This window comes from Ips typographus, linkage group LG2, assembly GCF_016097725.1.
Source record: "Ips typographus isolate SLU linkage group LG2, UJ_Ityp_2.0, whole genome shotgun sequence".
Taxonomy (NCBI): domain Eukaryota; kingdom Metazoa; phylum Arthropoda; class Insecta; order Coleoptera; family Curculionidae; genus Ips; species Ips typographus.
The window spans coordinates 12,836,873-12,856,403 of NC_138423.1; the positions used below are offsets into that span (position 1 = coordinate 12,836,873).

At 32.7% G+C, this 19,531-nt stretch overlaps 3 protein-coding genes across 9 annotated transcripts in view; 1 reads left to right on the forward strand and 2 right to left on the reverse strand.

Moving 5' to 3' along the window:
* Positions 1-19,531, reverse strand: part of kug (FAT atypical cadherin kugelei) — a 349,347-nt gene that overhangs the window by 167,076 nt on the left and 162,740 nt on the right. The gene's annotated exons all lie outside the window — the stretch shown is intronic.
* On the forward strand, positions 518-2,700 carry LOC145724820 (uncharacterized). The gene is made up of 3 exons (XM_081973264.1): positions 518-1,159; positions 1,247-1,443; positions 1,501-2,700. Exons 1-3 carry the CDS (start codon positions 1,029-1,031, stop codon positions 2,487-2,489), a joined length of 1,317 nt encoding a protein of 438 aa, XP_081829390.1. The 5' UTR covers positions 518-1,028; the 3' UTR covers positions 2,490-2,700.
* LOC145724818 (uncharacterized) lies at positions 2,762-5,183 on the reverse strand. Its single transcript, XM_081973262.1, has 2 exons — positions 4,531-5,183; positions 2,762-4,397 (listed from the first exon to the last, which is right to left on the reverse strand). The coding sequence occupies exons 1-2, from the start codon at positions 4,714-4,716 to the stop codon at positions 2,913-2,915; spliced, it is 1,671 nt and encodes a 556-aa protein (XP_081829388.1). The 5' UTR covers positions 4,717-5,183; the 3' UTR covers positions 2,762-2,912.

Consider the following 19,531-nt stretch of genomic DNA (forward strand, 5'->3'; position numbering starts at 1 on the left):
TGGTTAAAAACCAAGCAATAATTCTTTTTATGGTAGAACTCACAACACTGTATGCCTTTCACGTTGAAATGTGTGAAAATGCTGATGACATGGACAAAGTCCATAATAATTGGGGCAAATTATTGTTTTTGAGGTTATATTTATACTCATTTGTTTTGGTTATTATTTTACAAATAAATACAAGTTATTTGAATTACAAAAGGCAGTTGCTATGTGAGGTATAAGTTTGAAATGCAATTTTCAGATCAAGACGAAAATCCAATATTTTTTATGTAAAATTCTTCAATCTTGCCAGATGTTTTCCCTTAGAATAGAAATAATGAAATACATGAAGAATTTAATGTGTAGTTCTTTCTATTTTGTCAGCATTGCATCAATAGGGTTCTTGCACAGAAAATATTTATAGACATTTTGTATTTTAGGGAGTAGTACGTCATTAAAATAACCCCACCCCAAAATATTAATTTTCTTTTTTATGTTATAGTGAAGATATCTCGAAATGAAAATCCTACAAATTTTCATACTTTATTCCCGCGCAAAATCAATTATGATGGGCCTGACGTAACAGACCCGTAAAACGTTGCCTATTCACACCGCATACAGTTAGTACAATTTCAAAATAATTTCAGGTTTGAGCTATGTTGCCATATTTATTAGAAAATGCAGTTAACAGAAACTCAAACAAGTATGTGTGGGTGGGTATATTATGAGGTTTTTATATCTGAGATGTCAGTTATAAAACTACGTCTTTTCCTTTAGTACAAAAGAGAAATAAAACTATTTACCATAAATTGAAAAACTCGTAAATATTACAATTCTATGAAAAACACAAATTATTAAGAATTAGAAGACAATCCGACAACGTTGCAACATAAAATTATACTATTTTTTTGACAGTAATGAGTACTGACATTTGACATGCCCTTGCCGTTTTGCGGTTTGTGTCTCGTGTTTGGTAATTTGGTTTTGTTTTGAATTTGAAAGAGTTTAGTGCTGTTGAGTTCAACTGTTTTAATTTTTTTTTAAACATGACCGAGTTAGGGTTTGTGAAAGCCGATTCACGGAATCTACCTACAGTGGATGCTGTTATGGTGGCTAATTTTTTTGCAGAAAGTGATGTTTTTCACTGTGCTGAAATTCGTGGGGTTAAAGCTGAAAGGTAATAATACAATAAAATAAATAATTCAGTTATGTGTAGAAAGGTGCACTTTGTAAAATAACATAATAATAACAATATTGGTTTTAGTGCTGGGAGGCAAAATTATGGTGATTCTGCGATAGGGTATGTGCAAATAAAGCGGGAAGCTAACATATGTACAGTCAAAGGAAAAATATGTCCAGAGCACAAAGTAAGAGGGAAATCTTACAGTCAAACCATCACTCTGGATGAGCATGCAGAAAAAGTTATTAGCTGTGATTGTCATGACTGTGCTGCATCTTCCGGTATTTTTACTTAATGTTTTATCAAGTATTTATTTATAATTTAATTTTGTTTATTAGGAGGCTGTAAACATATGATTGCTTTCCTAATGTGGCTGCACAGACGAAGTGAAGAACCATCACCAACAGAAGTAAAATGTTACTGGAAAAAATCAACATTGGCCTCTGTTGGATCAAGCATTAAATTCATCACACTTGATGATTTTGGTGCCTCAGCTGGAAAAGTAAATCCAAAATCAAATCCTGATGAGTTCTTGTCTTCAGTTATTCAGAAGGCTAAGGAAACAGGATCTCAAATGCAGCTGCTCAAACACTACTCAGAAGAACCAACTGAAAAGCAACTTAGTATCCATAAATTGGTGGTACTTTTTTTACAGAAAAGTGGTAATAATGATGCAGATGCATTTTGCAACTTTGCAAGTACACAAATGTCAATTGATGTATGTCAAAAAGCCTGCATAATGACAACTGAGCAGTCAGATTCAAAGTTGTGGCATGACTTAAGATATGCTCGAGTTACTGCATCAAAAATCTATGAATTTGCGAAATGCAAAACAGCCCCTGGTTCACTTATAGAATCTGTAACTGGTGGAATTAAAATTAAAGAGACCAATGCTATGAAAAGAGGAAAACTATTGGAAAAGAAAGTTTTGCAGACAGTTGAGAAACTGACAAACATCAACTTTAAAGCAACAGGCTTGCTAATATCACCAGGACATCCACTTCTAGGGGCATCACCAGATGGAATCTCTGAACAATATGTGTTGGAAATAAAGTGTCCTTCAAAAGAAAAAACAGTGTGTTTGTACATTAAGAATGGAGAAATTGTGAATAAATGTAAAGCACAAATACAGTTGCAAATGCACCTTTTTGGAAAACAAAAGGGTATCTTTTGTGTTGCAGACCCATTTTTTGAAACTAATGGAAAAGTGAGTTTGTTGTATGTGGACTACGATCAAGAATTCACTGAAAATTTAATAGAAGCAGCAGAAGCATTTTGGAAAGAGAATGTATTTCCCTTTTTACTTAGTAGTTTTAAAAAACATTAGCTGGTTAGTTTTGTTGACTTTAGAGTATGTATGTATTTCTGATTTTTCTCTTTCTGATATTTTTGTAAATACATTTGTAGAGATCTTAATTTTGTTTTCTTTTTTATTAAAGCTATTAAAGGGTTTGGGGTTGTTAGTTTAATAATACAAAATAAAATTATATTGTAGTAGTAAATTGGCTAACCTGGAAACATTAGAACCACTTCCTTGCTGCAAATAAAAAAATCATTTTTGAAAATTAAATTATTTTATTTGAATAACTAGAAAAAGAAAAAAATTAATAATATTTATTTAGCATAAAAACTACATAATCTATCAAATATAACATTACGTGTACAAAAGACACAGTGCTATCCACTACAACAAGACACATGTTTATATAAATTTAGGTAATATCACAGTAATGTGTAACAAAACTAATGATTATCCTTTTATTAAAGGATCTTGTAAATTTACTAATCCACAAGCTATGTTTACAACATGGTCAGTTAAGGGAATTAACTTAGAATGTAAACAAGAATGTGGCCTTAAAAAGTTAAACTCCCTCACTCGGCGAATGACACGTTCAATATGTATTCTTAAGCTAGCAATTCTTTTTGTGGCCATCACTTCCTCCTTTGACAGCTTAGCATCGCTGGAAACACTGGGTGGACGCACTAAGGTACAATTTTTTTCAAGGAGTAGTTTCTCAATGTTTTTAAACCCCCGGTCCGCCATCACAACTACTCCAGGTTTTAAAACTTCTAAATAGCCACTGTTTTCTAAAACACATTGATCTGTGGTACGGCCACCAAATCCTTTTGAAATAAAGTTTATTATTCCATCTGGCGTACAAGAAATCAAATACTTTAAAGTATTTGCCTTTTTATATTCTGACCATGTCAGTGCTTGTTTAACAGGATCTACAGGTTTATGAATTTCTATTTCAAAGCAGTCAATAATGCTCTCTACACTTCCAAACCGCGCTCTAAATGGTAGAGGAAGTTGAGCTTTTATTGACTCACTAGAAGGCCATACAATTAGTTTTTTTAATAAGGGACCCATCAAAACTACTCCTTCTTTGAATATCTTGCTTACTGAACTTTCACTTAGTCCAAAGTCATCTGCAAGTTGAATAAATGTACGTCCGGTTTTGATTTTCATCAAAGTGATATGTATATTTATTTCTTTTAAGGCAGTTTGTTTTTTGACCTCCTCAATGAACCACATCAACTCCTTTGAAATACCTAAGTACATCTTGGGATGCCTATTTATTTTAACCATAGTTGATTGCAATGCCAACTCGGAAATATTTTCTTCCCTTATCAAATAAGCGTCACTCTCACTTGTTGGAATTTCTTCCGATGTGGAAATGTTTGGAGGTGAAGATGTACTTGATGAAGGCTGTGACAAACTGGGGGAAAAGTGCAATTTTCTAGGTTTACCACTAACTTTCCGTTTATTTGGCTTCTCTTCTAAATGTTTGATTGGAGAAGTAGCTTGTTCTCTTGTCAAAATTTTTATAGGTGAATTCAACTTATTCACACAATGTGGTGCAACTTGAACAGCTTTGCTCTTATAGTGAGGTTTATATAAAACTTGCTCACTTTTATGAACCGTCTGTGACTGGGATGCAAGTGGCGGTGTGTTTTGATCACAAACAGTTAAGCAAGCTGATGTACTTTGAAAAGTAGTACAACTTACTGGAACTACTTCACTTGCTTCTTGAAATTTAGCCACTTTTCTTGGAACTTCTTCCTCTTGTTGTGTGTTTGTGAGTGCACTACTCGTTGAATTAGAAGCCAAAACATCACATGAGGAGATGGATAAACTCTGTGGAAGGTTGCATCGCGGGATGGCAGTTTTTTTCATTTTTTTTCTGCATTTCATCATTTTCCACTCCATGTAGTTCTCCATATCGTTTGGCAGCTACAATAAAGTACAACATAGAGTAAAAATATTTCGACAAAATTTCTGGTAGGAGTAGGGGCCTTTAATAGTATCAGTTTAAATTAGATTCAACCAAGGATTAAACTAAGTATATTACCTAAAATGTACTTACGTCAAAGTGATCTTCACAGATGTATAAAGACTTTCTGGCAATTTGTTGCGAATCACGTCCAGTTGCCGCTATCCACAACAATCTTGTGCTTCTATTTGAAGGGATTTGAAAAAATTCTTTGGTTGGTGTTTTGATGGAAGTGTTGCTGCAGGACGACATCAAACACCACTTATATTCTCCATTCATGTTTAGATACAAGGTATAATACGATAATTGTCACTTGATAATAACAGGAAAATTAACAGTAACCGTATAATAACTCAATTTCAAAAGGAACACAGAGGAAACACACAACAAACAACTAAGAGACACGACAATAAAGGACAAATTGACAATACGAATATTACGAATACGCCATTACGCCAATCTGCTCTAGCTCCACTTCACTTCAGCACCGAGCATAGAGAATAATACTATCACTAGTACAAAGTCAAAGTCGAAGTCCAGAATTCTCAAAATTGTACTGCACTGAATTTTGGCAACGTTGTCTCATACGGGTTATCTACGTCACACGATTCGGCGGGCGTTTCAAACGCATAATTGTTTTATGTCGATTATTGGCATTAAACGGAAATTAAAAAAAAAGGGAATGTTAAAGCTTTGTATTTGACCCCTATAGTGCCGATTAAAGCAAAAAAAAAAAATGTTCAAGAACCCTATTATCTAGACTATAATAGTAAACTTTGGTTCCCTTCGTTCTTAAAAATAAGGTTTCAAAATCAAATTCAACTAATTTGGCTCAATTTTAACCAGCTAACCAACTAGTTACATGAAGCAAATTGGTTTGAAAAATAACAAAAAAACTCAATATATGCACCGATCAAAATTTGCAACTTAATGGAACGGTAAAATTGCTTTTGTAGGCGACGTTGTTCAAAATCCCATTCTATCCGGGGTGAAGTTGGATCCAGTCAAATATCAATTTCATGATGTAACTAGCAAGAGTGTATAACGAAATAAAAATAACTCAATGACAAGATGAAAGCCCCATCCACTAAAGGTAACCTGAATTATATATCACTTACATAAACGTCATACGTGTCAATATCTTTGACCTATTTCATATGACCGAGGAAGTCCCATGGTATTATTAAAACCGACAAAAGATACATCTTTCGTACTTTTGGCGTGTGACAAACGAGCTTACTGACAAATTGCTCGATGTAACATATTAGTGAATGTAATCAATCATGTCTACATGATAGAATGGTTGCCCCCTTTATTTAATCGACGAGCAGATTTTCGATCGAGTTTCGATAATTTCAAAAGTTACCACCAAACAGTCGAATTATTAAAGCAACAGACCCTGTTCAATTGCATCAAACACGCAAACACTAGTAAAAATGTGGTTGCATGTCAAGAACACAAAACGCAGTTTCAAATGGTTGAAATAAATTTTTGATATCTCGATCGATTTGAAGTATTTGTGTCAGTCAGTCACTGAAATATTTAGAAGCGGAGAAGGTCCTTGACTGCAAATGGTATTAAGGCCGATTTGCACTGACGTATTTAAGGGCATTATACGTTATATTTCAAATTAACTGTGACATTTTGCACCAGACTTGTCACTGAAAGAAGTTATACAGTTAATGAAGGCGTAAATAATGCAGTGAGTTTTTTGAGTATGTGGAGGAAATATTTTCTATTTTGCTCCAGTCCTTCTTTTTTTCTTTTTCTCCTGTCCTAAAGTTTACATTAGTAATTTTAGCAGGTACTGTAAATTGAAAAGCAATTTTCGAAATTAACGAGGTTGTTTCAACTAAAATGAATGTTAAATTGTTCAAACTTAGTAGTTTACTTCTCATTAAGTTTGTTTAAATATTTAACTTTAACTGACAGTCTAGTAAACTTACCTAGAGTCGGGGATATTGAACCTAACACAGTTTATTTTGCTAAATAAATCTTGATCGAGCATGAAATGCTTAACGTTTATTGACGTAAACTAGAGCAGCAATACCCACTTGATGTCGACGATTTGAAATTCTCAGCACATACACATAACGGCCATATACCTTCTTATCAAACGAGTCGCACCAATGGCAACGTCATGTCTATGACAGGAACTAGATCACGTCGTACAACAGGATGTATTTATCATTCCCCTTTACAATGGTAAACGTTTCAGGATTAATTACCATCGCGGAACTTTATAGTTGGAATAATGGCGTCGCAGTTGTAAGAAATGTTCATTTCAGCCCTTGCCAAGCCGCAGTTTCGACTAGATTAACATGAATCTCGCAATATCCTATTATCTTGTTAGTGCAGATCCTAACTGAGCAGGAAATTAACACTTTTTTCATTTTATGAAGAGCCAACGAAGCAAAATAAAAGTCCATTTTTCTCCAAAAATTGTTGTTGGAATTGTTATTCTATTAAAAGCAAGTAGCATTTCCAGTACGTATTTATAATGTAATACCAGGCCCCAGGCCAGTTTATGGCGAAAGTTTTGAGTTTTTTACGGTAAGTGAAACCCGGAAAATGGTGAAGATACGACATTTTGGCAAAAAAATAATACAAAAAGTCGAATACCTCGAAAACGGTTAAAGTCACGTAAATTTTGCATAAGAATTTTTGCACCCAGTGGACCAGGTATAGAGTAAACGCGGTCACAACTGAGAGAGCGTTAGTGTTAAATTGAACATTTTTTTGTTTTTTGAATACCTTGTATATGTACGGTGTTACGGTTAGCACAAGAAAAAAGAACAGTTCAAAACGAACATTTCGAGCTTTCTACAATTGCTGAAACCCAGAAATGGCGAAGATAAGAAACTTAAAAAAGGCGGTCACAACTAGCAGAGCGTCAGTTTCAAATTTAACTGTTTTTCCTTTTGTTTTTTGGACACCCTGTATATGCTGAATCGGATTGCGGTTAGCACGAGGTAAACGAGTAGTTCAAGACCAACATTTTGAGCTTTTTACAGTCGCTGATAGAGATAGAAAAGATTAAACATTTTCATGTGATTTTCAAAATAGTTGAATATTTGAAAACTGGTTTCGTAGATACGAGAGAGATTAAAAATGTTCAGAATGACTTTCTGCACTCAGTGGCCTAGGTTTACACCCACTTACGACAAAGTAAACGCGGTCACAGCTGACAAAGGGTAAGCTTCAAATTTAACTCATTCTTTTTATTTTTTGAACACCGTGTATGTGTTCACTCGTGTTTCCGTTAACACGAGGTGAAAAAGCAGTTCAAGACAAACATTTCCTAAAGTTAGCTTTCTTAAGTTACTGAAATCCAAAAAAAATGGGGCCGATAAAGAATTTTAAAAATTTTGATGTATTTTTCAAAAAAAAGTAGAATATCTGGAAAACGGTTGGATATACGTACATTTTGCGTGCGATCAAAAATACTCTTAATGACTTCCTGCACTCATTGGACTAGATTCACACCCATTTAGAACTAGGTCAATCGAGAGGTCAAAACTGGCAAAGCGTTAGTTTCAAATTTAACTAATTCTTTTTGTTTTTTGAACACCTTGTATATGTTCAATCGTGTTTCTGTTAGCACGAGGCGAAAGAGTAATTCAAGGCAAACATTTTCGGTCGCTGATATCCCAAAATTGGTGGATATACGGAATTTTAACAATTTCGATACAATTTTCAAACCAAAAATTTTTAAAAGTCGCTTATCTCGAAAACTGTTTGAGCTATGGAGATTTTGGAAGAGCCCAAAAACGTTCCGAATGACTCTCTACACTCAGTAGGCTAGGTTTTCACCAACTTAGAACCGGGTAAACGCGGTCACAAATTTAATAGTAAATTGTTAGTTTTTATTTTTACAGTAGCAAAAACCCCAAAAAATGACGGGAATACGGAATTTTCTAAATTGATGTAATTTTCAAAAAAAAAGCCGAATATCTCGGAAACTGTTAGAGCTACGAAAGCTGTGCAAGAGACCATAAATGTTCAGAATGACTTTTTGCAGTGAACCTAGTGAACTAGGTTTACACCCACTAAGAATACGATAAGTGTAGTCACAACTGATGGCTTAAAATGGCAGTTTTAAATTTAACTGTTTTTCTTTTTGTTTATTGAACACCCATTTCCACCCATTCAATTGTGTTGTGATTAGCCCGAGCCAAAAGGGCAGTTTAAGACGAACATCTTAAACTTTTTACAGTTGCTTAGTCCCAAAAAAATTGCGGAAATACGTCGAAAAAGTCGAATTTGAGTAACAAAAATGGTAATTTGCAGGCTATGCTGCTTATCAAATTAACAAGGGAAGTTTCCAGAATAAGGTTTTACAATAATTCAAGTTGATCTTTTGTTGGAAAGCACTATTTTGGACATTTTTTCTCTAGCTCTTCATTTGGTTTAGTATCTAAGGCATTTAAGGAAAATTAAACTATAATAGTTTGACGTAATAATATAATTGACAGATGAATGTTTTGAATGTGACCAATAAAAAATTAAACGTTACATTCAATACTACATCGTTGCGTCATCTTTCTTTTGTTTAATTTTCCGCATAGATTTGCAGTATGAATTTTTTTTTTTGGTTGCTCCATCTTTACGAAGTGGACTGGAGAAATGAGTGGTTTTTCACTTTTCCTAATATTGATTGAGCTAGAGCCGCTATACTGTTTTGTTGTCGTTTCTCCAGCCTTTGTTATGCTTAACTTGTGGGTAGAAGTTAGTGATACTCTTAAAATGTCTCCTTGAATTTCCAGGCGGTTTTGCAAAGGTTTTTTGCTAACCGCCACGAAGAACAATGCTTTTAATCATTTTTAAGTGCGTTTTGCTGGTTTTTAAATTTAATTTAGTTTAATTACATATAACTCACAAATATTAAATTATTTAACCATATCAACCACAGGTTCTACCTCTAACCCTAACTACCTACTCCAAAAACATAACATTGAAACGAACTAGTGATAATAAAAACCTCAACAATGACAATATACAATTATTCCAACAAGATTCATTAACGAGTTGGAAAAACTGGAAATCAAGACTTTTAATTACAGCTTTAAAAATATGTATTTTCAATTTTCTGACATCACTTTTGAAGCATTATTCGAACTTTTTTGTTGTTTGCATTGTGAGTAGATATATTTACTAGCAAGCACTTCCACAAGAAATGTCTTGCCTAGAACGGTGGAGATAGATCGGAAAATGTTGTGAAAGACGCATGGCTTCGAAAACGCCTCGTGAATGTTCATTTCAAGTCAGGAAATTGCCACTAAAATGTTTTGATGGCGTTTCGGAAACGGCATTCCACCCTATTACCTCGCATTATATTTGGGGCATATGTCGAAACGGTAGACGTAAAAAAACAACAGGACGAAGTAATAAAGATTTCAGTGGTTTTATTAGCGACAAATTTTGGAAAAGATGACATGATTTCATAAATCAAATCTGTCCCCGGTAGATTTTTCATATTCTGTTTTCCTGAAATTATACCTAAACAGCACAGGCAATTTTGAAAAATCCAGAATACAAAGCGTCTGCCTATCACAGTAATTATAAAGTAAGCATTTTAGACAGAATTGGTAAAAAAACCCATTGTGTTTTTGTACACAGCCTAACGTTACAAAACTATTTTTGGAGAGAGTTTTAGAGTTCTAGAAGTGTTATTTTATTGATTTTTGAAACTAGAAACTGTAACAATACAAAATAAAATCAATCAAAGCTCATCAAAAAGAAAAACGATGGGAAAAAAAACGCGCTTTTAGTATACCGAATCGCTAAAATCGGGCGTCAGATCCCAAGTATATACCGATTCGAATGGCTTTAACGATCGGGGCGTCACTCGCACGCCTCCCTATTATGCAACGGCGAAATTGTCGGCAATTTATGGGGTAATATGACTTTCAAAGTGGAAATATTCGAAACGGGACATCAAACCGTTGACACGCACTAAAGATCGGGGATGAAATTAACGTCAATTTAATTGGCCCAAGAAAACCGTCTACGGAAAACCGTTTTGTGGCTCGGTTAAGTGCAGATAAATGAGGCCGGTGAAATTAGGGAAAACCGCGAGATAACATTAAACCTTCGAATAGCTTTGGTAACCTGTATAATCGGTTACTTCTAAAAATTGGAAAATCCTGCAGAAAATTAATGCAAGCGTTCTTGAAGTTGAGTAAAATTGACCATTTTAATCATTTTTGTGGTTCCTGTATGTTAAGACTTCTCCGAATCAGTGTTTTTTCTATTACGACTCAATTAAAAATGTATCATTCTTTTATCATTGCATTGCAACCCAAAATTCTAGCTTACAGCTAGTTCAAGAAATTTTTCTTCGTCTTTTTTGTCTGTCGCCACTATTTTCTATTTGTTTTTGGTTTCTTTTCTTTTAACTTTTGCTTTTATTAGATCTCTTGTGTGTTTCTTATTCATTTGGTTATCGATTACTGTCCGCCTTCGTAACCTTGGTTTCTTTTCCTATTGCTCTTTCCTATATTCTAAAAACTCCTAAATTTCAGGAAGACACGTATATAGTCAAATTTTTACCCTTTGAGAATGACGTCATGCAGGTGAAAAAACAGGCATGTCTGGAATTAGGTCACAAGTTTTAACCTACAAATGCTCTGAAAAATTAGTGGGTTCAGAAGTGACTGATGATCAATTGGGATGACATCTGGAAACTGTTTCTTTTCGTACTCCAAAAAAAGCAGCACATTTAGAACTAGCATTTGGGCTTGCTCATTGTAGCGCATCATTTTTATACCTTTGATATTTGTTTATATCAAAGTGACAGTAAATGTCAACGTTTTTAATTTGACAGGATGACAAAATTAATAACGTGCCTTTTTTGTTAAAATTGTTTATTTCACATGTTTGATATGCGAGAAACAAAGATGTAAAAAGATGACGTCATTCTCAAAAGGTAAAAATCCGACTATATCTACACTTTCGTGCCCGGCGTAATCGCTTAAAATAAGTCTATTTTGCCTAAATAGTGTGATCAAATTACATTTTCGCAGGAATTAGATGCACAATCATGTCGAGTAAATCATCGTTTCAAATTGCTATAGTTATTTGCTTGATAAAACTAAAATAAACATAAATATACCTATGATGAATAGGTAGGTACCCTCAAAACTATTAAGAACCTGAAAAAAGGTACGGTTGAAATATAAATTAAAAATAAGGTTAGAAATAATGGAAAACAAGTGTGGTAAAGTTAGTTTTCCGCACTCATTTTATTTAAAAAAAATACATTTAAATAAAAAACTGTATATTTGATTTCTCAATTAAGAATACATTTGTAATCGTCTTTGCAGAGGCTTTCATTTGAGTAATTTTACTATGCATTTTCGTTCAATTTAATGAAAATTGATACTCGTAGGAAACATGTTGTACCTAACACGTGCGAAAAGCGATTTTCCCGCCTTTTAACTGCTTGTCCGAAACTGCAGTATCGTGCGGGAAAGTACCACTTTTTGCACTTGTAATTTAAATAACTATTTCTCTTTCTGCCCGTGTTGTTTCAAGTATTTTTATGTCTTCCTTTGTCTCAATTGTGCGTTTACTACTATTCTGTCTTATTTCTACTCCTACTTACACTTTCTCTTTGTTAGCCCTTTTTGCATTTATTTTTCAACACTTTCCGGTTTAACATGTTTTTCCATGTTCAACCTCTGTTTTGATCCTTTTCTTTTTCTTTTATTTTAATTTTTCAAAACTTTTACTATTTTTTCTTACTCTATTTTTTTCAATACGTTCTGCCACTACCGTTTTGAAAATGTGTTAAGTACGTTTATTTCGCTACCAGATAGTTTATTAACAACCGATTTCATGGGTAAGCGGGTAGTATCAGTAACAAAACTAATAAAAATCGTTTTATTAGATTATGATTATTACATTAATTTGGCAACATTAATCAAAAAAACGTTTTTGACAATTTATATGATTGTCATAACATAAAATTAAGTACTCATATATCATAATGTTGATACATATTAGTTTGGAGCGTATTTTGGGGTAAAAAAATTACGTTTTGGTTGTGATTGACAAAATAGTAATTATTCCCTGGAGTATTCACTTCAAAATTTACAGAATACACCACAAAGCTAATATTACATCTACAAGATGAATTTTACATCGAAATTGACAAGAAGTTTCCGAGAATTTATTCATAAACGTTTACATAAATTAATTCAGGAAGTTTATTGACATTATAAATTTAATAGTGTTTTTACACCAATACATTTTTAGGTAAAATGTATCATTGGTGTCACTTGTCAATAGACGTATCAACCAAATTAAGTTTAGATAATAATACGGACAAAATTATTTTCAAAAAAATAAAATAAATTTAGAAAATAATTAATAAAGACAAAAATAACCCAGAAGCGACACTTCTCAAAACTGATAACTGTGAACATAACTTCTACTTATGTTAACTAGTAAAAAAAAGCAAAATGTTGTGTTTTAAGTTGTCCAAGTGTATTTTGTGTTAAATATTTAAGTAAGAAAAATAATATTACATTATACAGGGTGTCACAAATTCGGAGCATTAGCATTGCTATGTCAGAAACTATAATTGATAGAGCTTTAGTTAAATGGAGACAAAGTTGCGCATCTTATTGCTAAATAATTTAATAAAATTTTTATTTCCTCCTGAGATATCGGACAATAACCGAAAAGTCAAATTTCTATTTTATTTATTTACCACTTTATTAGTGATTATTTTGGAAAATCAATGGCACCTTCTGCTAGTTAAGAAAATAATGTAAGTTTTTAGCTCCGAGGTTTCGTTTTTTAAATACCATCATCAACTTCAAATTTTTAACTACGGACCTGGACTTTTTATTTCGTTTTTTGTCAGCTACAAACCTCCTGAGTCAAAAAAAAAAAATATGCATTTGAAATTCATATGTTGTCATAATGAGTAGATAATTTAGTTTGATATGATTTGATAATTAGGTTTTGATCTTTTTAACACTAAAAATAAAGTTTAAGCTGTTTCATCAAAACTCAACCTCAAATTCAAACATGTGAGCATCTGAAAAGTAAATAATTGATCAAAAACATGTTTTTTTTAAACGAATCAAAAGTACCATAAGAAACTTTCTTTCTTTTTCGAAGGAGTAATGAACCTAATTATAAAATGATATCAAACTAATTTATCTACTCATTATGATAACATATCAAAGTGTGACACATCATTAGTTTTGGAAGGTCTGTAGCTACAAGAGAGAAAGAAATAAAAAGTTCAGGTCCATATTTGAAAAATTGAAGTTGATGCTGGTATCTGAAAAACAAAACGTCGGAACTGAAAACTAAAAATATTTTCATGAAAAGCATAAAAAGTGCATCCAGAAGGTGTAATTGGTTTTCCAAAATAATCAATAATAAAGTGGTAAAAAAACACTGTAAACTGTGTCAAAATATCAGGTTTTCAACAATTTTGTACGAAAAGTGGAGTAAAACTACCTAAATTTTATGTTATCTTTATTGTATATCCAGACAAAATGCTGTCAAATTTAAACGAAAAAAAAACTGATGACTATGAAATATGTGACAGAATTTGTACTTGGAAACTCTGAAATCAATCAATATGCACAAAGTGTTCAAATGTCTTCACTTCTCCAGTCACATAGCTCACGTATTCGAGGTTTGTTCGGAAACTAATATAAACTTATAAATCGCGCTCACGTTGTAAACCAACAAGATCAAAACGCTCAAATAGTAATTTTTCAGGCCAGGTGACAAAACTGCCGCTGAAATATATTTTTAAAAGGACGTGTTTTTACTGCGAAATTTCCTAATGAATTTTGTATGTAGCCATGCACGTAGAAGCGACGCGTGTACCCCTTTTTTTGCGTATTCGTCGAAGATAAAAGTAGGGAATTTTCGTGTTATCATTCCCACGTTTCGTATCCAAAAAATGTAAATTAACCCTACAGTTCCGACACTCTCTCACAGCTGATTATTAAATAATCCAACCAAGTTGTGACTTTTTCGTTCTGTAATTTTGAACTTTAACTTGTTAGTATTCTTGCAAGGTTCAACCGTATCGCTCGGCACTTTTAACATACGTTGAGCTAAATTTAACACTAATACCGTGCAGTCCTGTTCTGCAGAGTGTTCTATGCGATTCACGTTGCATTTTCCATATAGAAAAATTGCACCTTGCTTCCTGCTAACATGAAAGTGGAAATGTGAAACACTCTGGATTTGAATTGTTTTTTTTTTATTACTATTATTTTACTACCGGAAATAAAAGGCAAATTGCTTTTATGCATGTGTTGAATTCAGAAACGTCTTTTATAAGCTGAAGAAGTTCATACCGTAATAACATAAAAAGTACCGAATCGACTTGACAACATTGCATTATTTTGAATTTTGTTCTTTTCTTCAGACTTTCTAATTTTATTCATGAAAAGGAGTCTCATAAGAAGTAACAAAGTAAAAATGTTAGGCCCTGACCTAATCTGGTAGAAATCTACTGATAAAAAAGGAAATTATGTAATGGTATCGCTAAATGGCGCATTTTCAAAACTTCAAAAGAATTTTATGATAACCTGAAAAATTAAGGGGAGTTGGAAGGAACAGATAATAGTTATTTATGCAACTAGCGCAAAAAAGTAGAAATGTTTGAACTAAAAATCATTAAAAAATTAAAACTCATAAAAGTAGAACTTTTTGCACTAAACATCGTTAAAAAAAGTGTACATTTTTGCACGATTTTATAAAAATCTTTTTATAAAACAGATCACAAACTTTTGCTCAAGTAAAAAGCATCAGATGACCTACTTCTTCAACAAAAAAAAAACCTCAATTTTTATAATTTCATTAATATTTTTTGTCAAAACCTTTACAAATTGTTAACTGTCATTCCCAAACATTCCTAGTCGATTTGAGTAGGGCGAACAAGAAAACCAGGTAAATTAGCGGAAAAAACGTCATTTAAATAGTTCTTTACATTTGGAAAATCATAAAATTTTGACATTTAAAACAAATATAGACCAATAACTATTCAAAACTAAGCCATTTCCATCTAACCGTAAATATCTAAGTAAATTTAGGTATAGGATCATGATATACCATTTGAAAAAACATTTAATTGTCTTTAATAATATGTATGTGATAAAACACAGGTTTTTTATCATTTTTGTGTCTGACAATGAAGTCATCATCATGTCATTTTGATAAAACCTATATAACGTATACCAAATTTTCCTTAAAACTAAGATACAGGACATCCTTAGTAAGCTACCTTAAAAATTTACAGTTTCTACTATTCCAGTGGTGTAGTAATAAAAAGTTTATTAAAGCTATATTTAACGTAAAAAAAATCAGATATTAATTATTAACTGAAGAACCCTTACAGTTAGGTATAGAAAAGTGTTATACAGAAATATTTGAAAATAAGAAGTAGAACGAAAAATAAAATGATATACAAGTCTATCATTTAAAATATTAAAGTTGATTCTTGCATCACACACATTTTGCAAGTTGCACTTTTTCGTACAAGCGGCAACGTCGCGGCGTTGAAAATATTTTAGATAAATAGATATGAAGTCACGACATGAGTAGCTAGATTTTCAAATAATGTCCATGTCTCGTTTTCCATAAACGATTAAATTACCATCGACCATCAATCATTATATGCATTTTAAAAATTTTCAAAATCTTATGGTTTTTTTGAAAGTTTCGGAAATGTACTCATATGGTAAATATCTCTAAAACGACCAAATTTAGAGAGAAACTTTTCAAAACAGTCGTTATCGAGATCAAGTAGCAGAAACGAAAAATGGTATTATTTCTCTTGGTCCTTTTTTATGAGTAAACGTAACCCTTGTATGAGAACCACCAATTTACCTGGCATAAATCTGATTTTTGAAAATTTCAATGTTTAATAGCCATATTCACATCAAACGACAAAATAATATAAGAATTAGACCATTTAACACATTTTTTTGTACCATTTTTAATGCTTAAAAAACACAGGGTCGGTTAAATGGATGAGAATTTGTATGTATTTTTATAAAGACAGTAGATAATGGCACAAAAGTTAATTGATAATTCTATGGAGAGACGGGAAAAAAATGTTGTTATGATTCTCCTAACTTTATATTCTCTTCATAGAATCTGACCTTTTCAATTAACTTTTGTCAAATTCTATTTCTGTCGTTTTCATTCTTGAAAATGATTATGAATAACAATGTGACCCTTGATTTTGAAAAATTAAAGGACACGGTTTAGAGCGTTTAATCATTTATTGATTGTTCTATAATAATTTGACTATTTACCACCATTTAAGTGCGCAAATTTACCTCCATCTAATAAACCCTTTTTAGTCAAATTTGAAGCACCTTGTAAGTTATTATAGTTGACTCACAATACCTACTACTAAACAAAATCATAACTTCCGATGTTCGAGAAATAAAAGTTTCCGGAAAATTTTGATGGTGGAAAACGTCGTAAACTAGCGGGAACTGTGAGGGTTAAAGTTTAGCGGATGACGGTCCAATGATTTTTATTATAGGGCGGCGCTTTTCAATTACGTAGACAAGAAGCCAAGGACGTCGTTATTTCTTAACGACAGTTAAATCCCTGATTACTGCCTTTCCGGTTACCGCTTTGAGGTTTTAAAAAGTTTCAGAGTTCGAACGGGAAAAACCACTCGAAAGTGCGTCCCACCATATGGCAAACGTAAAAAATACGCGCTTCGTGACACAATGACAAACGGTTGCAATTAATGTGGCATTAGTTAGTATATTATAAATGACACCCGTAATAAAACCGTTTAATTTCGAGTGATTTAAAACTGGTTATATAAATGAAGGTATTGGGATATGCGCTTAATTGAGTTCGAAAATCCAGTCGAATGCCGTAAATTATTAGGTAAATTAGCTTGCAGACTTTACTCGAAATTCGTTATGTTGAAATGCAGTTCGGATATGAAATGCTTCAAGTTAATAACATAACCAAAATGCCAGTGCACGTAGTTGCTACTTTTATTATGGAACTTTAAAATATTAAAGCAACTTTTATGCCAGAGATTTATAATAATTAAAACTCCTGTTAATTTAGTTGCAATACTTGAAGAAAAGCAAAATAAAAAAAATAATTAAATCGATGAATGAGCATAAACAAAAACAAAGGTTCAAATTATGTGAGATTAGTATGTATTATTAATTTAACTTCAATTAATTATGAGTTAGTAAAAAGCTACCTAGTCGACTGTTAAACTTTATTAAATATCAAACCCGTGGAGTCTATTTGAGTTACAATACAATTTAAGAAATTAAATTAAATTGTAAAAAAAAAACAGAAAAAGGGTAAAACAATAGTTAATTCTGCTCCCTCCAAAGCTTCAAAATGTTTCTAAAACAGCCCAGAAGGATATTGCTCTTGAAACAGCCTAGAGGCTTCCAAAAGCGTCTAGAAAAGCTTCAAAACTCTTAAAGCACCTTAGCTTCCAAATGCTCTTCAGCTAGTCTTTAAAATGTTTCTAGAACAGTTCCTAAAACAGCTTTAAAAACTATCTAGAAGCTTCCATAGACTCCTGAAATAGCCTGAAAGCTTCTAATAACTTTTAGAACAGTTTAGGAGCTTCCGAATATTCTTAAAACAGCTAAAAAGCCTACAGATGCAAAAAATTCCAAAAGCTTTTGAATCTCCTATAAAGCAGCTTATAAGCTTCTAAATCCTTTTGAAACCGCCTAGAAGCTTTCAAAAGTTTCTAAAATAATCTAAAAGCTTCCAAACCATCTAGAAAATCCCAGAAAAGTATAAATTTTACAACACGGCAAAAATATATTGCTAAATTCGGTAAACGATCAGTTTGACAACGTTGCTAACATGTAAATATTAATCATTTAATATTAATTTTGCTAGAAGTTTTCAAAAACTTCTAAAACTGTCTAGAAGGTTCCAGAACCTTTCAAAACAATCTAGAAGCTTTCACATTCTCTTGAAATAGCTTTGAAGTTTCTAAAACAGTTTAGAAATTTTCAATTGCTCTTAAAACCGCCTATAAACATCCAAACGCTATATGAGTTCAAATTCAAAAGAAAAGTAGAAAAAGAGTGAAACAATTAAAACGGAAAAGATATAAATTTGTTGATGTTGCCCAGTCATATTAAAGATTGTAACTACAATCTCGAGGATTTTAAAAGATTAATATTAGAAAACACTTGCTATTGTAGATTTTTGCGTTTTATATTGTTGATGTAAGTGTATTTTAACTTTATTTTGATATGTTTATGTAATGATTTGGTATATAGCGTTATGCTAAATAAAATTATTATAATTACATTTTACCGGCTGCAAGTATTTGCGATACTAGCGCCACTAAATTTGGTCTTGGGTGTGATGTCACCCGAATTTTATTCGGTTTTTGATAAACGTCAGCAAAAAAAAATGAGCCATTATCGTCACAATCCAACCTCCCGACAAGAACCGGCATCAAATCAAAAGAGAGATAACAAACCGGCATGGATTAATACGGGATTCCGGCTCCTTGTAAGCACATTTCGTGTCAAAAGCTGGAGAATTAGATAACGGGCCGTCCGAAAACCTGGAAACCGACGTATCAAGTTATTGGCCCATCCAGACGAACGGCTTGCCACGTTCATGAATTATTCAAGCTAACCAGGACCGATAAACTGGACTTCGGGAAGAAGTCCCGATAGGGACGAGATATTGGTTATCACAAAGTTTTGTTTTTATTCTATTACTTCCGGCTCGTAAAAATCAGTTTGTAAACTAGTTTAGTGGCTTTTGTTTGAAAGCCCAAGTAGCATTGTTTTTCCACCGTGGTGAATTCAATTTATCTAAAATTATTCTTCAAATTGTATGCGACGATATTTTCATAATTCAATTTAAGTTCAGTATATGCACTGTTACATCACAGACCAACCAAATTAACCGAGTTTCTGCGAGTTTACGTGGCAGACACGAGCGCAATGAAAACCTTTATAATTATTGTGATTAGACCAGAACTTCTAACATAACTTCAGCTAGGTTGAGTTTCCCGTCGGGCTTTCGACTTTCAACTAGTTCGGCATTCTCCCTTCGTCGAGTTATTTAGTAATGA